Below are 16,344 nucleotides of genomic sequence, written 5' to 3'. Positions count from 1 at the left end.
GTTCCTCTTGGGTTTGCGAGAGGGCAAAGCACATAGATTAGAAAGAACACTCTGCTAATTAAACTGCAGTGGATGACTAAAGAGGAGAAGGGCTTGTCATCTGTAATGTCTGTGCCAAGAATGATCATATTAAATATGCAAAATGTGAAGTAAAGGTAAGGAAGAGCACTAAGCTCACATCCAAGACCTTAAATAGGCCGCAAAAGTTCTGACAGTTTTCTTAATTATTCACAGTAATGGACTCAGGGGGCAAAAGGCAGGAGGAAGAGATACATTTTTCTCCATTATAGGTACTGAGCACCAGGGCTAAAATCATGCCTGTCTGAACACGGATCAGTTTCTGCAAAGGTTAATAGCAATTAAATGTGGCAAACTAGACTAAATGAGAAGTAGGTCGTGATACCACTATGCTTGCAAAGAGCATAGGACTTTGTAAAGAAATGTTTCTTATTCAAGTGTTTCTTAAAGTTAAAGGGAGCAAAAAACTGTGCCGTGCACTTAACAGCATTGTTTACCATAGTTTATTGTATCTCGTGTCCTAAATATTTTACATTTATTACATGGGCAAGGGACTATAACCACAGTTTGAAGCAGGAATTTCCATAAAGAAAGTAACTTTTACATTATTGACGAGACTTCCAGTATTTGGAAATACCAATTGTCTTTTGTTAATGTACCAGGAAATGCAGAAAGGAAGCACTCTGCCAGATGACCTACAGTCACAGGCGGGCTGCACTTCCTGTACTTTCCAGGAAGTACCTAATGGCAAGAGGAAGACCAATGTGGCTCCATACATCAGCCACTGGGAGTGCAGCTACTCAAATACTTGTTTGCCTCTTCCTTCCCCATTCCCTTTTCCTTTTCTACTGTGTCCATCAGATTGTCAGGCTGCAGGTACAAAATGCTGTATTTTAACTACGTACAGCACTTAGAAAAATGTAGGTGATTTATAAGCATATAGTAGTTGTAATGTAACATCTATTTAAATGTTTGGTAATATTAGCTTCCAAGTATTATTGTTTCAAAAACATCCCTATTGGCATTCACCTTTACGTCTACTACTTTTCTTCCCATTTCCAACCTGAATTTCCACTGAAACCCCTTCCAATTAGGATAATTTAACATGGTTAACCTAGTGCACATGTTACAGCTACTGCTAAATGGATAAGTAACTATATGTCAATGTGTGTTTTGTCAAGTGAGCATAGCCCATAGATAATAATTAGTAACAGCAACCGTGGTGCAGAGAGGTCTATGAACAGAAGGTCTATAGCCGAGGTCTATGAACAGAAGTGTATGAACAGGCAGGGGTGTGTATGCATACATTTAGATGGGGTCAGTGACTAGAAGGAACTAGCTGTGACCAAAATTTGTCATTTGGTCAATCAGAAAGAAGCATCTCCTCCAGAGAAGAAATTTTCTTAGTAAGTTTGTGAAGGGAAAGCTTGCACCTCAAAACTCAAAAAGAGCAAGAAGTTACTTTATTTCTCACTTACATTACTATCCTCAGGATCTTCTAAACCATCAGGCCGGCTGAGGTTGCGGGCTGGTTGGCTGCACACTACATTGTCTTCAAGTTCCCAAGCGGGGGCTCTTACAGGTGGCCTTTGGATCTCATCAGGGTAAAAAGCACCATCTGCTCCATCTGCAATCACAATCAGGCAATGAACTCCAAGTGGCATATAGCAGAGAGTTCTTAAACACACTCAAAAATAATTTCTCAAGAGTTTAATAAGTAAAACAGACAACTAGGACAGAGTGTAGGTGAATGAATTCTCTTTTTAAAAAAATAAACCTCTTTCTCGTAACACAATATATGTTGATTGTAACCTTTAAAGACTATTGGCCAGAGTTAGCTTACTGACTTCATTTGCTCGGAAGTGTACATTTCCATTTGGAATTCTTCAGTGAAAACAAAAGCCGGTGAGAACAGTTTCCAAACCTCTTGTTTCCTGGGCTGTATAAGGGTTTCCATACTGCAGTACTGGTAACCGAGTTGGCACAGCAGGAACCTGTCCATCATCCCCTGAAGTAAGAGCAGTATTGAGAAAATATACTGCATGCTGAGAAATCTGTCCTTCGGTGATTCTGTCAGTTTGATTTTCTGGTCTCCTTCCAGGGCTCTAAAGAAAAGTGGAAAATATTAATATAAGTATAAATATATATATTAGTATTAAATATATTAGTATAAATATTAATGTATATTAATGTATAACCCTTTTGAAGTCTGGAATAAAAGATGGCCTAACTTGGGTCTTCCATTCCGTACTGCCCAGTTTTTGTACAGAGGTCTTAAAAAATCTTCAGGCTTACCTGAAGCTGCCTTTGACCACTGGGTCCAGCTAGCTAGTTATCTATACTGACTGACTGTAGCTCTGCAGTTTCATACAGGTTATTTTCCCCATTCCTACCTGTAGATTGAACCAACACTGGGCTATGGCCCTTCCCATGATCTTTTTCATATTTCTTACACAAACTACCATTAGTTTCATGTTATGCAGAAGATGACTTTAAACAGATTTCATAAATGTTTGCCACTTGAGTGGCATTCATTAACATGGACAAATTAATGCTCTGTTTCAATTACCAAAAAAATCTGAGCTAAATAAACACCAGTTACGATTATTCTTGGAAATCTGTTTGTGCAAAGCACATACATGGACTGCTAAGAATACCATTGCAAGAACACTCTCCACTGTGCTGTGCAAAACAATCAGGCTTGATACATGACCTCCAATTTACATGAATGGCTTAGCAGCAGCTGTCATAAATGTGTACTTGAAGTGAACAAAATACACTGCAGGATTTGTGGACATTTGAATCTAAATGCTTACTCGCTCAACTCTAGGTGACGGAACAATTTCAGGACTAGACCATTGAAGGCAGTAGAGGACTGGCACTAGTCATTAGCAGGAACTTAGGAGGAGCAAAATGTACCACAGTATTGACACATGTAGATGCCAATAGCCAAATTTTTTTTAACTCTGCCCTAAAATAAGAGAACACACAGGCGGCTGTGTTTCTGCATGCAAATGTCACAAAAAGTATGCTGGCAGTTCTATATAGCAATGTGTGCAGCAAACTCGGCCCTCCAGATGTTTTGGGACTACAAATCCCATCATCCCTGACCACTGGTCCTGTTAAGCTAAGGATCATGGGAGTTGTAGTCCCAAAGCATCTGGAGGGCCGAGTTTGCCTATGCCTGGTGTGCAGCTTGAATATATATGCCCTTCATCCCTTCCATGCAACATTCCTGGGCATATGAGAAGAGAGAGGCCCATCAATGACAGACATTATGGGCTTGGTTACTGGTTCTATAGCTGTATTTATATTAGCTACTGAACTAGGCAGCTAAGGCCAGAGCTTACACTTCCTACACATATTGGGATGAAACACTGGACCATGGAGAAGCTCTCCTGATCTTTTTTCAACTAAAGGAAAACATTCCTGTGGGTGAAAAGCAAGCTGCAATGTCTGCTTTCTTTATCAACATCTTCTCAAAAGCAAAAAAACTATTTTATGAATGGAAACGGCAAACAGGATCCTGCACAGACAAGGTTTTCTGTCCTTTTCATTTGTTTAGAAAGCCGTCCTTATCTAAAAGATTTACTGGTTCTAAGTAGGCACCGAATAATCATAAAAGACCCAATGCCACATGAATGTTTATCTGGTTTTGTGATATCCTGGTGACTGAACATCTTCAATTCCACTAGAAGGCCTGTAAGCTCAATTTGCTTTGTTTTGCTCTGGAAAGTTGCCAACACTTAAAGCATTACAGAACTCCATCTCCTTGTTATATGTTCTAGTGACTAAAACAACTCGACCACAAATCAGATAGCTACTATTTGGGAGCCTCCCCAGAGCCAAATTATTTTGTTTTAAGTTAATACCTTGAAACCTAGCTGAATGTAACAAACAAGAAAAATAAGGAGTAACACACATAAAGCACAGCTGCTTTATTTCCCAAGTCAAAACTTAAGAAGTTCCATATAAGATTAAAGTGACTGGAAATTTTTAAGAAATCAAACAAGGGCTGCCCGCACATTTCTTAGATCCACAGATTTTAAAGTTGATAGTTCCTAGCTGTGTGTTATTGTTTATCATAACAAAAGGGTATTTGAACATCACAAAGATATCATCTTTATGGAAGTATGCAGTACAACAATTCTTTTAAGTTTTAACGAACCTAAATAAAAATGGTGTTTTGATAAAGCTAAGCAGAAGAGAATCATCTTAAACACACAGTTCCAACAATGGTGATTGTACTTAAAGGCTTTTGTTCAAGTATCTATGCATTTCCAGAAAAGACTAGATTGTTAAAAGGTTAAACAGAGTGCATTCTATTGCTTCCCAATTTATATTCCATTATACATTTGTTTACAAACTTTACCCAAGAGGAAATGCTAAACACATTTATTTCTGCTATCCTCAAACCTATAAAATTACTTAGTCCCCATTTATACATAATACTTAGCCTTTGATTTTTCTGTAATCCCTAAATCTAGTCAACATATGGGTATGATTACTCCTTAGTTCCTTTTAGAATTAATTGGAGCTACATTTTATTTTTAATCTTTATTAATGTTGAAATTAATATGGAACTGTCACCACTTGTTAAACACTAAACACAGTGCATAAAGAACTGCTTAAACTTGGGCAACAGATAAATCCATCTAGGATCAGAAGAACACCATCTAAAAAACCAAACATTTCTACCTATGTATATGCACTGGGGCTGTCTGGATTTTCTGTTCCTTATACTAGATAGTATACTAGATAGTATAAGGAGGCAGGAATTATTAGTGGATTGTGATCAGCCTCTGAAACCCTTATAAAAATGTAGAATATCTTTAGGCAGCACATTTGGTTTCTCACGTGACAGTATAGAAAACAGTCCAGAGAACTATTCTCATCTCAGCTATTTCAATGCTTATGCATTCTTAACTTTCTTTCAACTGTATCTGAATTCATTTCTTCCTTGTTTCACATAATGTAGTTTGCAACCAATTACTAATTCTGACAAACTATGGCCTTTTCTAAAAACTATTGGCTGGGAAAAACCTGCATTGAAGCTACTCTCTCGATCTTATAGCCACCCACCAAAGAAGAGCTGCAATTTTCAAGGGGTACATTTGAGATGGGCAAAAAGGAGCACTTAAGGGCTGGCCATGGTAATTAATGGCAAGTCTTTCCCCTCTCCCTCTTCTTTTTTTGTGGCAGGGCAGACCTTTTCCTTAAAGAGAAACACCTATGCAAAATGTCATGAGTGGTAGCAGCAAAATGTTATCAGCCCTCTCTGTGGAAGGCTGCCACTGGCACGCCATCATTCTGCAGAGAGCCATAGCATTCTGGGATAAGAGAGGCATTTTGCAAAGTTCCTGTTTTTTGTTTTCAAAAAGAATGGACATGGTGATGCTACAAGCAGCATTTTTGCAAAGCTTTTTAAAAAGCTCTAATAACACCACAGCAAGTTTTATCCACCCGTGAAAATTGCTAACCTCTTCTCCGCCACCACCTCAATTTGTCATCTACAAAAGGTCTGGTGAACAGGGGTGGGACATTTCAGTCCAGCCCTGTACTGGGTATGGCACGCAAATTCTGCTAACGACTGCCCTGTCTTCTCACAGTTTGCACAGCAAAGTGTCTTCAGATGGTCAACATTTAAAAGTGAAATGACCATATTTTCACCTCAAACCTTTGCTGATGTACAAAGACCTGAACAACATGGGTCCTTAAGGAGTGCCTGAGCCCTATGTTCAAGTTCAATCACCGTGAACGTCTAAAGCAGCACTGTTAATGTTACAGAGGCCCAACTGGCTTAAACCAGAGGTCAGGCATTTAGTGCTGCTGGGTCTTATGCTGTGGAACACACTTCCAGCAGAGATTCAGAAGGCATACTTGTTTTTGACCTTCAGACATCTCTTGAAAAATTCATGCTGACTGCCCTATGCAATTGTTTTTCCTGAGTAACCAATCATTTTAATATATCTTTTATACATTTTTTGTTTTAATGTTGCTATACCTTCCCTAATATTTTGTGAGAGAATGGTACATAAACACTTCTATAAACTCCAATTGAACATTTCCCATAGTATGTTTTTGCTAACAATTCCTGGTTTCTATAGGCAGCCTTCCCACTCTTGAAGCAGCTTCATTTGCACAGCAACAGCTCCAAACCATCTCCAATGGAAGCAGCTCACCAACTTGTAACATTTAATCAGTACCTTTTCTCTGCTGAGGATTCCCAAATGGGATGTCAGCTCATTTATCTGTCTGTCCTTTTCGGCCAATTGCACCTATTTAATACAAAAGTTCAAACAAACCATGTTAGGCAATGCACAGCTATTCCTCACCTATACTTATAATGAAATTTTCTTCTGATTAAAGATTGCAGTCCGATGTTCCGTAACAGCATAAATTACACACAAATAATCATTTACATCACTATTACAGTTGTCAATAAAGTTTTGATCAGCAGCAGTGCAGAATCAAGTCCTTCATTTGGCCAACAGATTGTGGTATCAATTCCTCCATCTACTGAATCAGTTTGTTCAACTGGGTTTTCATGCACTTCCCTACTTTTTTGGATGATTCTTCTGTCACCTATCAGTTTCTAAAATCTTGTCAGGCCCTTAAGGTGAAAACGTAGCAACCTTTTAGGGGACTGGAGAGTGGGAAGGAGCTCTCTCTTCCTATTACTGTAAATGAGCTGAATTCTCACAATCCCTCTCCTGCTGTTTCCAACCAATCTACGTCACACACAAAATTACACAGCAGCCCTTTGGACAATATGAAGCTTGCAGTTCTTGCATGAGAGGCAGGACCTGACAAACCTATCTCCTCATCCCTTTATTTCAGAAGTGGGGGGTGTAGAAGACAGGGAGTAACAGTGAGATATTGCTGGATATTGCCTGTCTCTGGAGAGGAGGAATATGGGTTAAGAGAGCAGAGCAGTAATGCTGTTAATACATTTCTGTGGATGAGGAATAGGTGAGCAGATTGAACCTCCTTTCACTTGCTGGCTCAGTTCTGGTGAGGAGGGGTGTAACCCCATCTTAGAGTACTTTAGTTAGTGTTCAACTCTATCAGACAGATTTGGGCATTGCCTCAATTTAGGCAATGATTCTTCATTTCCTCCCCTTTCTTCAAAATGGAGGTGCCATCTGACTCTTTAATCTTAGGTGTGGGGGCAAGATTCAGTTCTTGGCAATAAAGGCACCTTTAATATGCATAAGTACTATTAATCACCAAAAGTAGAAACAAACCCAACTTGTGCACCATGTCAATTTTTCTATCGCTAGAAAGAACCATGTTGATTTCGAGTAGAATTTTCAGGCTTCATGGTATAATGCTGAAAAGGGTAGCTGCTAACAGTACAATCACATATGCTACTATATACAATCAACCTCTATTCCAGAGGACAATACAGGTAAGAAAAAGCTAGCATATTCAGCCAAGAATATTTCCAGGAGAAATAATGCGCAACAAAAATCCGAGTCAACAAAGCTCTCCATAAAGTGAATTAATTATTTTTAATTAACGGCTTTGTACAATGCATTTAAGAACTTTATGATCAGCAGCTAATCTCTGTTTATTATTGTATGTCTTTAAATGTTTAGGTACCACTGTTAAACGAAGAGTCAGACTTACTAGATACTGGTCTTCTACTGCAGCCAGCTGTTGCTTCACACTCTCACTAATTTTCACTTGCTCCTTCCATTTCAGCTCCAACTTAGCCAGTTCATCAGCATAGACACTGCATTTCAATTTCTCGTCCTGCAGATAAAATTATTAGTCAACATTTCACAACCCTGCAGATTTCACTGGCCCTTTCACATGCATTGCAGCTTCTTTAAATAAAAGCTGCCAGCTGGTTTCCTCATTTGTTATCCAATCATATTGGCTCCTATTTTGTGGGCCTAGATAAAGAATCAAAGCAATGAAAATGCTTCTGTGTGATTTAGTATTTTCTCCACAGTTCTTTCGAAACATAGCTGTTTATCTCTCTATAAAAGTTGTTTCATTTTTGGAGGGGAGGGGGGCGGCGTTACAAATACACTCCATGAAGCTTTGCTACTCTCAAGAACACCTTACATTCAGAAGGCCAAAGAGAATGTACATTACACTCCAATACACAGCAGAGCCGTTTATGAACCAACTTCTAAGGAACTAGTAAAGCAAGCCGAGGTGGGGGAGAAATGTGAACATGTTACCCTTGCGGGTAGAAGAACTGATATATACAATTCCTCAATTGGTACTAGCTATTTAGACATAATCTATTTCAAGAGAATCCATCATGACGCTTCATGCTTTCAGGCTCTTCTTATTCATCATTTTTCCATTTCTCCTAATTCAACAGGTATTTTAATCTACATATTAAAACTGCTATCTGGCTAAAGACACCTTTTTGAGATAATCCATGCATGAGTCATAGCAAGCATCTTTAAAAAGAGCATTCCCTCCTAGGCAGAGAATAGCCATTGTGGATAATAAAAAAAAGTTACGTATTTCCCTGTAAAAATATTCTATTTCTCCCACAGTAGTCAACTGATTTTAAAAAGACTGAGTGTGTAAATATTACATATTCACAAATGCTACTCACTGTTTGGTCAATAAGCTTATTGACTTGTTTTTGCAGTTTCTGGCATTCTTTGAATTTTTCCTTGTAATGATCAGCAGCCATCTGCAGGCGGAGCTTTAAGTCTTCAACTTCTCTGCGTAGTTCCTTCTCTACAGTGCTGGAAGTTTCCTTTAACAACAGAATGATCATCAATAAAAGTGTGTTTATTCTTCAAAATAATTCTGCTTTTTCTTAGTACTACAGATTTTTTAAAGTGATAAATAAGAAATTACTTCTGCTGACGTCAAATTGTCATTTTTTCTTGTTGAAATGAGATAAGAGTAACTACTTTTCTTATATGCCTTGCTTTTTCTCTGGAAAGTTTAGTGCAAGTTGTATGAAGCCATTAACTGTTTCCCAGCCAGGCATTAACTGGGCACACACCCACTCAGTTTCAATTATGCTATAACAGGAGTCATTCTGGGAACGTTTACCAGACAAAGCCAATCCTTTAACAAAAAAATGTCCCAGCAGTCAATAGGCTCTCTTCCATAGCACATAATAGATGAAAACTGCAACTGAGATGCATCCTGTATTAAGTCTAATCAACTCAGTTGGTTCAAAAGGCTGCCTATAAACATTAACCATTAGGATACTATTCAAATGCCATGTTCTGGAGAACTACTGGCGTACAGGTCAAATTAACCCTGCTAAATCAATGAATTTGGCTCATGACCTGACACTGTATCACACCAGGTACACAGACCTGTTATCTCTTATCTTAGCACTGTGTTGCTTAACACCAAGATCGGAGATAAGACTCACCTACCTGAATGGCCAGTAGATGGTTAGCCAAGTATAAGGAGCAATTTTTCAAACTCTCCAAATTAAAAAAATAAATGTCAAATGCAATGCATACACCTATACCAAGGTGGGGGCATGTTCTGCTCCCATGCCTATGTGGGAGACTTACATTAAAATTGTTTATTTGACCGTGAAAGCTGCAGGCTACCCAAAAGATATTGGGGGCCTCATTCAACATTTGGCCTGTATGTTGGCCATTCCTAGATTGGCGAATCTGAATAGAAATTGCAAGAAACACTCTAAGCTAGGGTTACCAGACGTCCCTGGTCCCCAGATCTGCAAATGGGTCCCCGGACAAATTCTGTCCCCAGAATGTCCCTGGATTTCATTAAATGTCCCCAGGAAGGGGGGACACCAACAGAAGCAGCCAGAATCAACTCAATTGTTCAGCAGGGGGGAGAAGGCGCTGTGATTGCAAAGCATAGGCACACACGCGAGAGGGGGGAAATCGGAAAGAAAAGCACCCTTTCTCTCCGTCAGCCTCGTCGGCCTCATTTAAATCTCCCTGGATGGCAGCCTGGCCTCTGGCAGGATCAAGTTCCAACCCTTCTTCAAGCTTCGCTCCCCCCCCCCCGCTTCTCCCCTCCATTCTGCCTGCACGAGTCTGTTTGCACAACAGGCAAATCCAATAGGTATAATGCGAAAGATATATTTCAACTGCCTAGACAACTTGCTATCATATTTTGTAACAGTTAAGCTTGCTTGCTGATGTTCACACAAGATCAACTCCTTGTGCTAACATTTCACTGGATCTCTTCACTGCAATGCAATTACTGTGTTCTAGACTAGTACGGTGGAGGGACGCGGGTGGCACTGTGGGTAAATCCTCAGCACCTAGGGCTTGCCGATCGCATGGTCGGCGGTTCGAATCCCCGCGGCGGGGTGAGCTCCCATATGCGGTCCCAGCTCCTGCCCACCTAGCAGTTCGAAAGCACCCCTAAAGTGCAAGTAGATAAATAGGTACCGCTTTCTAGCGGGAAGGTAAACGGCGTTTCCGTGTGCTGCGCTGGTGCTGGCTCGCCAGAGCAGCTTTGTCACGCTGGCCACGTGACCTGGAAGTGTCTCCGGACAGCGCTGGCCCCCGGCCTCTTAAGTGAGATGGGTGCACAATCCTAGAGTCGGACACGACTGGCCCGTACGGGCAGGGGTATCTTTACCTTTACACTAGTACGGTACAGTGGTACCTCAGGTTACAAACACTTCAGGTTACAAACTCCGCTAACCTTGAAGAAGTACTTCAGGTTGCAAACTTTGCCCCAGGATGAGAACGGAAATTGCACGCCGGCAGCAGTGGGAGGCCCCATTAGCAAAAGGACACCTCAGGTTAAGAATGGTTTCGGGTTAAGAACGGACCTCCAGAACGCATTAAGTTCATAACCCAAGGTACCACTGTACTATACCTCACTGAAAGTGAATGATAATTGGTAATTATCCAAATAATTTTGTTTTGTATTATCTGTAGCAGAAAATGTATTATTAAACTTAACAGTGCAACCCATCTCTTACCTGTTCATTTTTCACCAGTGCCATTTTCTTAAGTTCACCTACAGCATCAGCAAGTTGCTTCTTCACCTTTTCATTTTCTAGTCGAGCATTATGAAGATCCGCCATAGTTTTATCGCGCACATTTACAGCATCACTGAGCTCTTTTGACATCAGCAGAGCTTCCTGCCTACTAGCTTGAATCTGATCCTCAGCTTTCCGAAGCTGTTCCTTCAAAATACTTGCCTCTTCCTAGAATAAAAAGTAGAAAACTTATTTTTAAATGCAACTCAAGATTTGTGTCTCACTTATCTTCAAATGGAAGACACACAAAACATAGCTCTGCACTACTTTTAGGGGAAGCGCCATCAGTACAACGTCACACTAAGCAGTATGGACAGGGTTACTGACCCATATTTATCATCAGTTCTTTACATAACATTGATTAAAGCTTCCTAATAATTTCACTTGGCTTCCTTTTTTCTCCATTCCTGAACAATACAAACCTTGATACTTATATCTAGCCTACTGGTCATATTAATATCATGATTCTATTTCCTGCAAAAGAGTGGTATTTTGGAAATACTATAACGAAGATGTTGGTAAACAAAAGCATATGAAAGGAATACTTCTAATTATCAGCATAACATAAGCTATTTGACAAGACAGAGGTGTGCAATATCTAAAGGGAAAACATGCCACAAATGGACAATTGCCTTTAATTCTGAAACATGAACACAGATACAAGTCTTATGGGAAGCCACAACAACAATTCAAACAGAAAATCAACCCCTCTTTTAGAGAATGAATCCATTTACCCAATGATTACTCTGCAGATAATCTGAGTTAACTGGGATATGCACTGCACAGAATGAAAAGCAGAATTCAATCATAAACATTAATATGTTACCAAAGTACCCCCATTACCTTGTTTGATGAAGTAAGCAAGAAAGCTCTCTTCAGCTTTTCTTTTTCAGCCATGCACAGTTGTAATCTGCCAACTTCCTCTTTGTAATAGGCTATAAGGTTTTCTTTGTTTCCATCCAAATTCTTTAGAGTGTGAACTTCTGATGCAAGTTTGGTGTTCTCAATTTCTGTGTTCTTCAAGTGTATCTAATTATAGTTACAAACCATATGTAATGCTAGAACCACCTTACATCCTTACCAATAATGTTTAATCCAAACAGCCCCCCAAAAAGAGACAGATGGGGAAATATTTTAATATAGTTGCTATCATGATGATGAATTCCTATTTTTTCATTGGCTTGGTCAACTGTTTTAAGGTCTTTTTAAAAGTTATGTCTGAAATGGTATATAAAATAAAATAGTTCTGAACAGACATTTTTCAAATATATTTATAAAGCTGATACTCCTGTCTTTTGTGAAAACATGTTTCATCAGAAGTGATGTTCCTTCCATGAGTGAACAGCTCTGTAAAGTCTATAAGTCTATATGGAGTAGGTAGCTAGAAACTGATGCATTTTTCAGATTGTGAATAGCATATTCAACACAGATTTGACCAGGCATCCATACAAAAGAGCTGAACTTCTCTTTTGTAGCTGAACTTCTCTTTTGTAGCTGAACTTCTCTTTTGTAGCTATAAACTTGTTTGTCTTTTATTAACCTTTAAGCGAATGTTCTATTTTGCTTTTATGGAAGACTTATTATGAAGTAAGTATGAACCTGGGAAACAGCAACACAAACATCCCAGTAATGCTATGCTGTAACTGCCCTGTGATCTTTGGATGAAGGCAGTATACAAATTTAATAAATAATAATAAAATCTTTGTCAGACTGACTGTGTTGCTGGTCTATGAAAACTAACTTCATCAATTTCTCTCTATATACATATATCTGCGTGACCTTTATTTTACTGTATCTTTCTACTTAAAAATGCATGAATTCTAGTTCTCAGCTATCAGACAAGCAGAAAAGTTACCTTGTAGAGTTCCTTTTCATCCTTCTCAGTCTTCAACTGGCATTCAAGTTGTTCCTTTTCAATGGCTACTTTCTTGAGTTTATCTTTCAGGCTATGAACAAAGTAAAATATCCTTATGTATTTGGTTCTCTTTAAATATCAGGATTAAATATCAGGATTAAATTAGATGGATACCTGTCTAACTCAGTTTCTTTTGCAATAGCTTTCTGAGTAACAGTCATGATGTCTTCTTCAAGCTGTAGAACTTTGGAAGTAGCCTCATTCTGCTTTTTCTTGAGTTCTTCATTTTCAATTTTAAGAGTTTCTGCAGTTTTCGAATTATCCTTGCAAAAGCAAAAGGGCATTTGTCAAAGAACATTTTGGGTATACAATTCTAAAGGAAAATAATATTGCTATCAGCGAGCAAATCAGAAAGAGTTTAACATCATGAGATCTGAGCAATTTGTACTAAGAAACCACACAGAACCTCCACCATGATTATATTCCTGCAGTTCAAAGGGCAGGATCCAATGAAACATTAGCACAAGTTGAGTACTGATGTTGTCACCTAACAATTCTGCAATGCAATGCAGAAGGTCAACTCTTCAAAATCTAACAAAAACAACTGCTGCCCTAGAGGATGAAAAACACATTTTGAAAGTGTAGGGAAACAAGTGGATGTAGTTGTTGCACCACACTAAGAATGAGCTTCCTGTCAGGAGAATGACTACCATGACTGGATACCACCCATGCAGCCTCTGAGCCTCCCACTCCCAAATCTGTCCTAGAGGATCCCCTCAACCCTTTGGGGGGAAATTAAGAAAAGTGTGAGCGTGTGTGTGTGTGTTTTGGTGGAGTGGGGTTGAGACTAACATTGCTTCCCACTCCATGCGGCCGATGGATGCATTACTGTCAGCTAAGTGATTTCGTTGGGGACAACGCTATATAAAGGTAAAGGGACCCCTGACCATTAGGTCCAGTCGTGACCGACTCTGGGGTTGCGGCGCTCATCTCGCTTTATTGGCCGAGGGAGCTGGCGTACAGCTTCCGGGTCATGTGGCCAGCATGACTAAGCCACTTCTGGCGAACCAGAGCAGCGCACGGAAACGCCGTTTACCTTCCCGCCGGAGCGTTACCTATTTATCTACTTGCACTTTGACGTGCTTTCGAACTGCTAGGTTGGCAGCACTATATAGTGTTTAAGTTAAGTCTAAACTGAGCTTCTGCAACTACCAAAGGAACAAAATTATCCCTATCATTTTGTAACCAAAGGAACTGCAAATCAACGGGCACTGAAATGTAACTTCCATATTTGAGTAATTTTAAAAGAATTGTACAAAATAAATATACATTTATTTTCATGCCCTTTTAAGATTATTAATAGAAGACTAGAACAGCAAAGAAAAAGAAAAGAAAGCCATAAAACCATGATTTTTATTAACTTGCAGAAAGAGAAAAATTATGAAATCAATGAATCTGTCAGTACTCTTTATTTAGTCTATACATATGGAAACATTTTTCAAATGTTTACAGGATCAACAAAGAGACATGTTAACTGATTTACTATATACCAAAATTATACATAAGGGAGCTAAGAGTAGACACTAACATAATATTTAAGTCTAACCCAGGATCCTAGTATTAGTTTGTCACGAGAGGGAGACAAATGACTGTACAAGACTGCACTGCAGTGTGAGCATTACCTGGCTTAATACAACATAACATTTGTTTGTTATATTAAACAAGCTTGTGCTGTGCAAGACAATGGAAACATTTGGAAAACTGCTCCCTCATACAACTTAGATATTAAATTTTTTTAAAATGTGTTTCGGTCTTTTATTGAGTTAGTCCTGGGTGAAAACAGCCTGAATCAAAACTTTTTGAAAAGTTCTACCAAGTTATCAAGACACGGCAATATTAAAAGCTGTTACACCTACATACATTCTGGAAAGTATATCCATTGCTAAAAACTTTCAAATTATGTTGTGCATCCTCTATCCTGGACTCTGATGTCTTGTAAAAGTTTTTTTAAGTTTAAATCTGCCTTTGAAAATGTACAATTCTTTTAACCTTTTTTGAACTATAGGAGTTACCTTTTGCTGTGCTTCCAGCTGATCACATCTTTCCTTTTCACGGTTCAGTTCTTTTTCCAGTCTTTCAACTTGATCTCTAAGCTGCAGGGTTTCCTTTTCAAGTGAAGCAGTCACCTTTAATAGTTCTTCTTTTTCTTTCATAGTTTTTTCAATTTGGAACTAAAACGACATAATCCCATCTTACATGGTAGTTCTTACCTCAGTATCACCATAACATTACAAATTTATAAGTACTGTATAATTTCTTTCAAGCTGCATAAATGAAGTACACAAAACCAAAAGAACAGTTCCCATATTTACTTTAATATCTGACCACCCACCTTATCACACATTAATCATAAATGAAGGCTGAATTTTTATGTCAGGTTAATAGTCAGCACAGATAACTATTATTATTATTATTATTATTATTATTATTATTATTTTAAAAAGGCAAAAGGTAAAGGACCCCTGGATGGTTAAGTCCAGTCAAAGGCAACCATAGGGTGCGGCGCTCATTGCGCTTCAGGCCAAGGGAGCCAGTGTTTGTCCGCAAACAGCTTTCCAGGTCATGTGACCAGCATGACTAAACCACTTCTGGCACAACGGAACACCGTGATGGAAGCCAGAGCGCACAGAAACGCCGTTTACTATTTATAGTTACAAGAAGTATCTAACTTCCGTGATTTGTAAAAGTTTATTTGTATCTCTCAACTATAAGTAACCACCAGGACTCTAGAAACGAGCATCATGGGATTCTTTAGGAACTTAAGCCCTCTTGAGGACTTCACCACAGAATCATAAAGTTGGAAGGTAGCCCCAAGGCTCTAGTCCAACCCCCTGCAATGCAGGAATCTCAACCACATTCCCATGTAAGCAATCATGCTGGAGGATACTGGCACACTCTGCCAAGCTCCACCTATCCTAATATGCCATCTCTATTCTGCTGAGAATCATCCACAAGTTTGAGCACAAAGGTCTGCAACAGAGAGCATCCCCATCCTTGCACCATGCCACAAACTGGCATGAATAATTGTGAAGTCTCTCAACCCTTTCTCCCCTCTGCTAATTATTCCTAATGACCCTGTCACATCACAATACCTTCCTTCCTCACAGAAGCTTTGCAACCTATTTTTGAGCTCTGAAGTGCTTTTTAGGCTACGGATTTAAAGTGGAGAAGTTCATAGGTAAGTGTCTGTGCAGATACAAGTGAGCATATACAGAGCTGCAGACAATGTAGAAAATATCCGTTAATCTAAGATTTTCTAGCATCTTCACAAGCATTTGCTCCCAGCTGAGAAACACCTGTGCATGTTAAGGTAGCCACTGTCAAAGTATTCATTTTTACAAAATGCCATCCTGCACTCTTAAGTTATACTTGGAGTATACCCAGTGAAATGAATGGACCTACATGATTCATGTCCATTCATCTTAATGGGTCTATCCCG

The 16,344-nt window shown here is 39.2% G+C and overlaps 1 protein-coding gene across 6 annotated transcripts in view; it reads right to left on the bottom strand.

Annotated features, from left to right (window-relative positions):
* Positions 1 to 16,344, bottom strand: part of TAX1BP1 (Tax1 binding protein 1) — a 31,042-nt gene that overhangs the window by 4,126 nt on the left and 10,572 nt on the right. For all 6 annotated transcript variants that reach the window (XM_053359783.1, XM_053359786.1, XM_053359787.1 and 3 more), the window contains 10 exons: positions 14,918 to 15,076; positions 13,020 to 13,168; positions 12,846 to 12,936; positions 11,834 to 12,019; positions 10,931 to 11,158; positions 8,603 to 8,749; positions 7,651 to 7,776; positions 6,225 to 6,296; positions 1,943 to 2,123; positions 1,497 to 1,645 (listed from right to left, as the gene is read on the bottom strand). In XM_053359783.1, the coding sequence (XP_053215758.1) occupies positions 1,497 to 1,645; positions 1,943 to 2,123; positions 6,225 to 6,296; positions 7,651 to 7,776; positions 8,603 to 8,749; positions 10,931 to 11,158; positions 11,834 to 12,019; positions 12,846 to 12,936; positions 13,020 to 13,168; positions 14,918 to 15,076 (1,488 nt within the window). The remainder of the gene's footprint in view (positions 1 to 1,496; positions 1,646 to 1,942; positions 2,124 to 6,224; positions 6,297 to 7,650; positions 7,777 to 8,602; positions 8,750 to 10,930; positions 11,159 to 11,833; positions 12,020 to 12,845; positions 12,937 to 13,019; positions 13,169 to 14,917; positions 15,077 to 16,344) is intronic.

This window comes from Podarcis raffonei, chromosome 12 (assembly GCF_027172205.1).
Source record: "Podarcis raffonei isolate rPodRaf1 chromosome 12, rPodRaf1.pri, whole genome shotgun sequence".
NCBI classification, from domain to species: domain Eukaryota; kingdom Metazoa; phylum Chordata; class Lepidosauria; order Squamata; family Lacertidae; genus Podarcis; species Podarcis raffonei.
Note: the sequence above shows the minus strand (reverse complement) of the source record. Positions and strands in the feature narration are given on the sequence as shown.